Raw genomic sequence first — 10,514 nt, forward strand, 5'->3', positions numbered from 1 at the left:
AATTGTAGAACAATTGGGATACTGCCATGAGTTTTGAACTTGTGATCTCTTGCTTGGCAGCCTGATGCACAGGACGATAGATGAAGGTGTTGATATAGAAGATATTGAACCACTGAGTTCATTATGCCATGCAGAAATGACAAGTAACATCATAATGCTGATATAATAGTCAGTTATTAGTCATTTTGAGTTGTGTAGTATCACAATATGATTATCTTTATTTGTGAAGAACTTTGCAGGCAGAAAAATTAATTTGACTTGAAGGAATGGGTATAATTGAACTCATTTACTGCCTGGCTGACTTTTTGTTTGATCTGTTGTTAGATAAGGGCTTTATTACAGAACAGAGTTTTAATGAAATATTTCATACAGTGGAATCTGACTATATGGAGAAGTTTTCTAGATAATGCAAAGATTTAGATATTTTGTTTGGAAAACTCCGCATAATGTCTACTTCATCACAAAATATTGCTTTTGAAGCATTTCAAATGAGCAATAAGTGGCCCACTTGGGTATCTTGATGTAGGATTTTGTAATTAAAACTTTCATCAGTGATGTCTCTGTGGTGACAGATGACTAAAAAAAGTAATCTCAATGCACACATAATACATATCATCTATGCTTGCTTATTATTCAGACCCGACAGCCAACTGCATAGACTCAGATCTGCCATTGCATTATGTACCAGTAGCTGTGGATCCATGCAGTTTGTTAGTAGTAATCAGTAGAACAAAAAATGCTGTTTTGCTGAATGAATTATGTAATGCCAGATCATGGTCTATGTTGTTTGCAATTGGACATGACTTGCAAATGAATATAATGGTAAACACCCTTTCAGACTCTTGAAGTTTATATTGAAACAATGATTTCTGTCTTTGCTTTAAATGAAATATAGGGAAAGGTTGTAGATGCTTAAGAATTTCTGATAAAACAGTGCTAATGTTTGCCAACAACTCCAGTCAAACATACTGTCTGCATATGGCCTTCCCATTTGTTCATACGTATAACACATTTTCGTAATATTCACAAGTTTATTTGTACACTCACATGCATGCCCTTCACACTGTAGCAATGCATGTAAATATGTGGTGAAAGTTAAACATATATATTGCAAAGGTACATTTTATTCAAACAAGAAGCATGCGTGCAGAGTTAGATCTAATTAACATTTCTGCTGATTTTCTGCTGCCTAATTTAATTTGTACAGGAAAGATCAGAACTCATGAAAACATGTATATACTTACAAGTCCAATCCCAGATCTTCTGCCACATAATTCATACTGTGCCTTCAGACCAGGGTCTATGATGTTTAATCTACTGACTACTCCTAATAAACTGCATAGACCAGGTCTGAAGGCACAGTATGTGACAGCAGATCAAGATCTGTGTTGTTTGCAATTAAACATGACTTCTACATGAGTATATTTGGTACTGATATTGCAATGGCTAAATGAATGAACCTTACAAGTTTAATCACAGTGATAACAAGATTTTCAGTTGTTACAGCAGCAAGCTATGATGCTCTCCTTACTTTTAAGTTCACGTTGTGGACCAGGTTGCACAAGTTGACCTACATTGAATTTTCATTATTCAACTTGTCCTAGGCTCATAGTGGTTTTTATTTACTTTCATTATTCAACTTTTTATCGTAGGCTCATAGTGGTTGTATTTACTTTCATTATTAAACTTCCTGCCCTAGGCTCATAGTGGTTGTATTTACTTTCATTATTCAACTTCCTGCCCTAGGCTCATAGTGGTCTTACTTACTCAAAGCATAGAGATGAGATGCTGAGAAAGGATGATTTCCATGGCAATGGAATTGTTGATTTTCACAGTTATTTATAACAAATATACATAGACAATGGTGATTATAGACCAAGGTTAAATATTCCTTCTTTTTATTTCATTTTATTAAGGTACAAAAAGTATTATATTTATATATTCCAATTTTCATGGCATTAAATGTCACAGGTGCATTCCTGAATTCATTATGCTAAACCTAACCCATGTCATTACATTTTTATCATTTATTTAAAATTTTAAAATTTTGAATTGCCATGGTATCAAATATCATACTTGGTCTGAACAAGTGAAAGATCATTCTAAAAGTTGTAGATTAGACATTTGTTGCATTCTTTGCATTTCAGAGAGACTCTGAGGGATGTAATCAATATGCTGAGGAACACAAGCAATCCACAAGTGGAATACATGGTCCGCACTATGAAAAAATGGGCCAAAGATAACATGGTACCGATACCATGATTGCTGACTTCCTCATTGAAACAATGATAATCTTTGGTTGGGAGAGTGAGAGTGTTCCTGCTTGGTCAAATTTGACCTGTCTGTTAAATATTTTATTATGTGTTCTTCCAACTGATATCCAAGACAAGAGACCCCCTTTTGTTGATCCAGCCTTTTTGTTTAGCTAGGAAAGACTTTAATACATGTAAGGAATGCTGAACAATTTAATACTATGAAATACATACATATAAGGAAAGTAGAACACTTTAACATGGAATATAATTTACAACATACTAATATTGAGTTTAATCTATATTGTGGTCAGTCGAATGGAGATGCTAAGCCTGGATCAGCAACAAGTTAATCTCTTGTTTCCATCGATTTTTCTATGATATATGTAAATATAGAAGAATTTATTTATATAATGATGGGAGATATACTTGAACAGTAAATCTTTAAAGAAATTTTCAAGTTGCCATCACTGTAAGAGCCAGGTTGAGAAGAATGTTTTGATTTTAATATGCTGTGAAGGAAATATCAGATTAAACTGTTACTCCAGGATCTATTCTAGGATGCACAATTGCAGGATTAATGCTGATTTTTAAAAGTCATGCTGAAAAACTAACTGAATGCATGAAAATCATGTGTGTGTTTGAAAATCACACATTTCCCAGCTCTACCTTTTATTTCTTCATCAAAACCCTTTAATATTGCCATCATTAAATTACATTTCAATTTTGAGATCTTGGTTCTCAATTATTGCTTTTCTCAAGCCCTGTTGTTTAAATGCTTGGAATAATTTTGATGTGTGTATATCCAGGATTTCGTTTAATCAGGGTTCCAAGAAGTGATGGCTCATTCTGCATAAACATGGGTTACAACTGACCCATCCTCTTTTATCCACCACTGTTAGGTCATTCAAGCTGAACGTGCCAGTAAAAAATTTAAAGTTTTAAAAATTGAGAAAATTTCATTAATTTTATTTTGTTATTCAGAATTCAAATAGTTACAATTTTTAGACGAATGGTAGGTATTTGTGTATGAATAGTTGCAGCGGTTGGGTTGTTCATACACTTCATGATGGTGAAGATGGTAAGTTTGCTTCTTCCATGGAGGATAGAAGTGCCTCAGTGTGGACAGATTTCTCAGATTTCTCAGTTAGTTATCAAGAACATTGACAAATTACAATGTAACTTTTACAGTGACTGTGGATATTTCACACTACAAGGGACCAAAGGACAAAACATTTTGTATAAGGTTCTCACAAAAGGCAAAAATAAATGCACTTTAGCTGATACACTACATCTCTGTAAGTTGTGAAACACGTAATACAGGTCATTATTTTAATTTATACGTGGCAGCAGCATGTTAGTGTGTGCCTCTTTTATCATTCCAACTTATTTTGTTTGGCATCAGTACATAACTCCCATCCTAATCTTTGTATTATCAAATATAGAAAGAATCCGTCCAGTGTTTTAAAATAATTTATGTTCTTTATTGGTCATAAAATGGTGTATATTTGGTTAAGAGATGCTTGTTACTGAGTATAATTAGATTAATTATATCAGTGCCAGGTAGTCTGTTATTGTCATTTGTTCTTATACTATAATAATAATTGTGATGAAGCTGTCTGAATTATTTATCCATGTAAAACATTCCAGTGATAAATTGGGCTTTATACCAAGACTATATTTGTTGTTTATTTTCCATTTTGTATAACAAATTAAAAGAACACGAGAAAGAAAGACATATATATACATGTCATGATGTGAATTTTCGTTTTACATGCCAGCAAAAGTTAGCCAACCTAAATACATGAATATATATATATATATTATAGAGAGAGAGAGAGAGAGAGAGAGAGAGATTTCCACAATTTCTTACTACATTGATAGAATTTCAAAGCCCTCTGTTATACTGCATCCAAAGGGGTTATCATATTGGTCCATGCATCAGATGGTCCCCCTGTCCTTCAGTCTGTCTGTCTTTCATTATGTCCATCTGATTAGGACAAGCTCATTATCATGCTCAGTGTAAAACTATTGAGGTGGGATATAATTTAGGGTAGAAAGAATTTCTTCTTCTCATGTATAGGTAGCAGTTGATACCACAAATAATTAGGTCATGATAATAATAATATGGAAATCTTTCATAAGCATAAAACTATTTAACATTTTTGCGCTGATATTTTGATGTACAGGGAGTTTAGCGGATGGATAGAGTATATACAAAAAGGAAGACTGAATTGTGGAGATGCACGTGTCCTGCATGTCATCTATATATACATGTATATATATTTTAAATGATCATTAAAATTGCAACCATTCCATCACACTCAATTGCTTGACTGCGCTTGCAAGTTGGTTTTCCTTCTTTTCCAAGGAATGGAACCTGATGTTTGATTAGACATATCTACATCTGAAAGGGAAACATTACTAGTCTTACAGTTGAATGAAATTCTGTGAGTAAAACCACATTTTAGTGTCGCATATTATTTTTAGTGTAATACTCAAACTATACTATAGTGTTACAAATTATATTTTTTCTGAAAGCTAAACTATTTTAGCATCACAAATTACTCTTGATATAATGGTAGTCCTTATAAGATTTATCCGTAATACACTTATTTTATAATGTTAACTCATTGTATTTATCCATATAGCACTTACTTTGTAATGCTAACTCATTGTATTTTCGAACATTGTGTTAAAGTTCTTTATGTCCAGGGAGTTCATTTTTTATGTAAATTTTATGAATAGTTTCGATAAACAAAGAAAGCCCAGAAATATGTAATTGCCATGGAAAGAATTAAGGAAGACAAATTCAAGTAGATGTGATGGAAAGAGTACTCTACTGGTCCCGATTTGACGTTTCAGTTTATGCTTGGATCGCATCCACGCGTTCTCCACGTTATGCATGTGGACCAAGTCATCATTAGGATCAGTGAAGTTGTCCGAATGAATATCGGCTGAGTTCATATAGATTCCATTCCTTATTGTATCGATGATGATGTGTCCTAGGCAATATTTGTTTCTCTGTGCAGGCTTGCAGTGTTACAGCTGTGTGATCAGGTACTTCAGCTAGGAAGAACTTGCCGGTACCTCTCTTGGTCCCTCCGTAAACCCCGACATCCTTACGCAATTGGCTGCTATGATATTTTCTATGGTAATGCTTGGATAACTCATTATCCACATTGATAGGATCGCCAGCATTATCAGAACCAACATCTTCAGCTGCATTTCATGCAAGATAATTCTGGTACTCACAACAAAGTTGCACAATCGATGATTGTGTTCTTGTTGTCTACTGTGGCTTCATGTTGCATGAGATTTTGAGCAGTTAAAAACTCCAGCAATACATAACGATTGCACTCTGTCTTAAAGACAAGTGACTCTTATCGAAGAAAGAACTGAGCCTAATGCTATTAATTAAACCACATTTATGACAAACCCGCCTTTTACAGTCGATGCCTTGTTCCTAGGCAGCGAGTTTGCATTACTGTTTGCATACTCTACATGTTAATGTGTTCATTAGAGGCGCCGTCCTGCTAGGCATCGCAGTTCTGCTCCAGTATTTTCAAGTTGACGACCCAAGGTAGTTAAATTCCATTTCATCAAAGATGTTTTGAACAGGAATTATTTCCACACCCAGAACAATCCGAGCGTTCGCGCGAGGTCTTCCTGCCATTACTTAATTCAGATGTGTTTAATTTCAAAATGTTTGTAAAAGAAAACATGGCGATTGAGCATCTGCTGAGGCGAGTTCAATTATTAAGCGCATAACAGTAATCTCAGACGCTAAATAATTTGTTTTCCAAAAATATAGTATTGCATTGTAAAACATTTGTGAGTCTAAAATAGCTTCACAGAAAAAATAATTTGTGATGCTAAAATGGGATTATACCATTCTATGTTCACAGTAAATAAAGGTATTAAATGTAAAACCTTTGAACTGCCTTGACTACGCTTGAAAGGAGGTGTGTTGAAGAAAGCAAATAAATGCATTGGCTTGTAACAGCAGAGCTGTCAAGGGTTCTTAAGTGATTCTAGTGAAATGGGGGTCCAGGGAGCAGCAGTTCCGCGATCGAGGACGGGCTAAGCCTCCAGTTGGAGGGGAAGGGGTTCGTACGGGGGTAGCGGAACAGGGGGAGAGGATACTCTAGTTCTAAACAAAGGCCACATAACGATCACTCAGTTTTTAGAGATCCCAGTGTACAAAAAAAAAAAAAGCTTTACCGGAGAGAGTAAGGAAAACATAAAATCATTAAGTTAAAGCCCAAATGCTGCCATTACGTGCAAAAAGTCGTATATAACAAATAATCGGAATAATATTGTATCTTGATATTGTTCCTAAACATCATTGCGTATCATCAATAATATATAATGTCGACATTTCATCACATTTGCCATGTAACCTCTCTCGAACTGAGAAACCCGGCTATTTTTTAAGATTCGTACGAATAAATCCGATGATTATCGCAGACATCCGTGGGTCAACCGATTTCAGTCGAAAGTTGGAACACAATATTTGATGACATCACAGTTATAAACAAAAGAAGCCAACACCACGCTATGTAGGATGCTATAGGTCATATGTGTCAAACTCAAGGCCCGCGGGCCACATCAGGCCCGGCGTACAATTATATCAGGCCCGAGAGGTCTTGACCGGCGTACAATTATAATTTCGAGCTGTTTCGTAACCCATTTGCTATAGACGTGGAAACTGCACCTGTAAATTTGCAGATGGAGCTAATAGAGCTGCAGTGTAATGGGACACTAAAGGCAAAGTACGACACTGTGGGGCCTGCACAGTTCACTCGTTTCATTCCTGAAGAGGGGCCCCGAATGGCCGAGTGGTCTAAAGCGCTCACCGTTACGGATCACTGCCATCTCACCTCTGTCTGCGTGGGTTCAAGTCTCGGATTCGGCTAATGTGGTTATGTGAGAAAGCTTGCCAGTAGCTTCTCGTGGGTCGGTGGTTCTTTCCGGGGTTTTTCCGGGTTCTTCCTCCACCATTAATACTGGCTGCCATGTATAGCCTATCTTGTGCTGAAAAATGGCGTTAAACCCTACAACAACAATAACAACATCATTCCTGAAGAGATGCCCCAGCTTCGTCTACATGCGGCTCGAACCTTGAGCATGTTTGGTAGCACATATCTGTGTGAGCAGCTGTTTTCTGTGATGAAGATTAACAAAACATCACACAGGAGTCGTCTTGCAGTCCATCATGAGAATCTCAATGACACAGAACATTACTCCCAACATAAACGAACTTGTAGCCAAGAAAAGATGCCAAACATCCAGCTCTGACAAATTGGCATAAGAGCGAAAATGGGTATGCCAATGATTTTTTATTATTAAAACTTTTTTCTGTTTTAATTTATATTAATGTTTAAAAAAGGTTTAATTTTCCGCTTATTGAATGTTTATCCTGTTCGGCCCGCAACCTTACGTGTGATTTGAATTTTGGCCCGCTGAGCGATTGAGTTTGACACCCCTGTATAGGTGATCCGTATGTGATATGATGCAGTACTCGGTACAGCATTCACGACTGTTATTTTTCTTTAATGGCATAATTAATGTACTTTAGTTTTACAAGTCCTTATCTATTGCTGAACAATAAGGAAATCCACAGCAGCTGGCTATGTCTTTAGCCCAAATTCGCCCTTCAAAGTGTTCCAAAGCCCCATCTTATCATCATTATTCACATGAGTGTTACTCTTATATAATGCACGTTTTTCCTTATTTGTAATAATATCAGATCCCCTTAAAAAAAAAAAAAAAAAAAAAAACGGGCATGCTCCGCTTCATTCCCTCTCGAATACATTTTTCCATCACACGCGAATACTATTGACGAAATTCGTCACTAACGGAATTTGTCGAATGTATGACATAATACTTTGGAGCGCTCGCGACAAAGAATGGAATTACGAGAGACTTCAACTACTGAATTAAGTGATGGCACCTCTTAATTCTAAACACAATATCTGAACGTCGTTAAAACGTAACATCTTGATTATTTCCAAGAAGGGTTAATGTCAGATATTTGTTTTAATATAACATTTCCTTCCTACCTTCCAAACTTGAGTTAGATTGGAAAAAAGTAGAAATTTATGAAAACTTGCGTTATCGGGCCCGTAACGATACACGAGAAAGATTTAGATTAGGAATGATTAAATAAAATTCTGTATATGCATGTGAATTTCAAATCCTGTACAAATTGCACGTGTCTTACTATCAGAATGTGCAACATGACTCAGAACATACAACCAGGAAGCAATTAACGCATTAAACTGTCTAGTTATTGTTGTTGTTTTTGTAGGGTTTAACGCCATTTTTCAGCACACGATGGGCTATATATGGCGGCCAGTATTAATGGTGGAGGAAGAACCCGGGAAATCCCCGGAAAGAACCACCGACCTTCGAGAAGCTACCGGTAAGCTTTCTCACATACCAACATTGGCCGAATCCGAGACTCGAACCTACGCAGACAGAGGTGAGATGGCAGTGATCCGTAACGGAGAGCGCTTTAGACCACTCGGCCACTCGGGGCCCCTTTACTGTCGAGTTAAGGATCTGGGAAGGAAAAACGAATTACAGGTAATTTCAGAGGGGCCATGTATATCCATCATATTAATACTGAAGTGTTTCACACCTTTGAGAGTTACATGATTCGTTTTTTTTTTTTGGGGGGGGGAGGGAGGGGTTCTGTCAAAATGGAGCTTAGTCGCGAAACCCCTTCTACAAGCTTGCGACGGAAAATTCAGGAAATAAACTGCGACGAACAGTTTGGCTAAACAATGACTGCTCCGTGTTATAGTGCAAAGTATATTTATTTCGGAAGGTGGCTCCGTAACTGTTTTGTTGTTTTACCGTATTGAAATTCATTGATTGTTAGAAGTATCAACCATACATACCGATGCAACAATAAATTTAAAGTTTCGTATGGGTGTTGGTGGGACATGTGGGGTTTTCGTTTCAGAAATTTCAGTTGGGTTAGATTGTGTTAATGGCATACAGATGCCTAATTCAATTACCTAAATACTGGAAGAAAACGATTCCAGTTTAAAACATGCATTATTTAACCTTATGGGTGTAATTATTAAATATTATTGTTATTACACTGTTCTATGTGTATTAACTTCAAGACAATCTATTCAATATTACTTGATTATAGAGTTATTATAAATTCATCTAAGAAATATTCGGATTTTTTCATAATTGATTATAGAGTTATTATAAATTCATCTAAGAAATATTCGGATTTTTTCATAAAAAGAAACGATTGTCAACTGGAATGCGTAAAGAATAATTCAGCATGATCAACTTAAACCCACCAGACATCAAGGTAATGAAGAATGAGGGTCGAAGTTCATTAATCCCTTGTGTGATCCGTCCATGATATAAAACGTGCGTATGGATCCGTTCAGAAGTCCATGTAATCTAGTGTTAAAATACTAATGTCCAGAGTGGCTTTAGCAAAAACCGATCTAGTTAAGACAAACACTTCTTTCTGTAAGCTTTGCAAATGAGTGAGATAAAAATCAAAAATTTTTGAGCAAAATGAAATGAATCAACATTCGCCATAAAGGCAGAATGATTCCCACAAGCACTTGCACCCTGCGCAACTTTTCATACATCGATCAGAGACGGGTTCTTGGTTATCAACGTTGACCTTTCATTTCTAATCCCTTGCCGAGTTTTAAGTGCCAAACGTGCTTTATAGAAGACCCTAACTCAAGAAGGAGATCTTCCGCTATAGTAGAGAATATGGCCCCTCAAAACGTCACCCCTTTAATATAAATGTACAAGCTATTGCTGTAAGCGTCGCTCTTCATCGAGTGATTACATTTTGTTCCACGAACTTACTACAAAACGAGTTGGGCAATCTCGTCCTACACCTCTCTACCGTATTTGTTCTACTTGGGAATTTTAATGCACATAGCATTTTATGGGGATCAAGTCACATAAATGACAGTCAACACGGTAGAAATCTTTATAACTTGTTTGTGGCATTATATAGCTTTACAGTTTTAGTGTGCCGTCAAATCTGAAATCAATCAATCCATCAATCAATGCATCATGTTCGTACAGGCTCTCTCTCTCTGTCTGTCTGTCTGTCTGTCTCTCTCTCTCTCTCTCTCTCACACACACACACACATATTAGTCATCGGATATTGAACTTCATTTTCTTAAAATAAATAAACAGTATAATTTCGACACTGGTCTCGCTGAACAATTTCTAAATAGTTTAAAAGCTCGTTTGCTGCA

General features: G+C 36.3%; 1 protein-coding gene across 2 annotated transcripts in view; it reads left to right on the forward strand.

The window, feature by feature from the left end:
* The window catches only part of LOC149802719 (intraflagellar transport protein 56-like), a 60,581-nt gene extending 56,656 nt beyond the window's left edge, over positions 1–3,925 (forward strand). For both annotated transcript variants that reach the window (XM_089952129.1, XM_089952130.1), the window contains one exon: positions 2,148–3,925. In XM_089952129.1, the coding sequence (XP_089808255.1) occupies position 2,148 (1 nt within the window). In that variant the 3' untranslated portion in view covers positions 2,149–3,925. The remainder of the gene's footprint in view (positions 1–2,147) is intronic.
* The last annotated feature ends 6,589 nt before the right edge of the window (positions 3,926–10,514 follow it).

This window comes from Sinohyriopsis cumingii, chromosome 3 (assembly GCF_028554795.1).
Source record: "Sinohyriopsis cumingii isolate HCF-2022 chromosome 3, ASM2855479v2, whole genome shotgun sequence".
NCBI lineage: Eukaryota > Metazoa > Mollusca > Bivalvia > Unionida > Unionidae > Sinohyriopsis > Sinohyriopsis cumingii.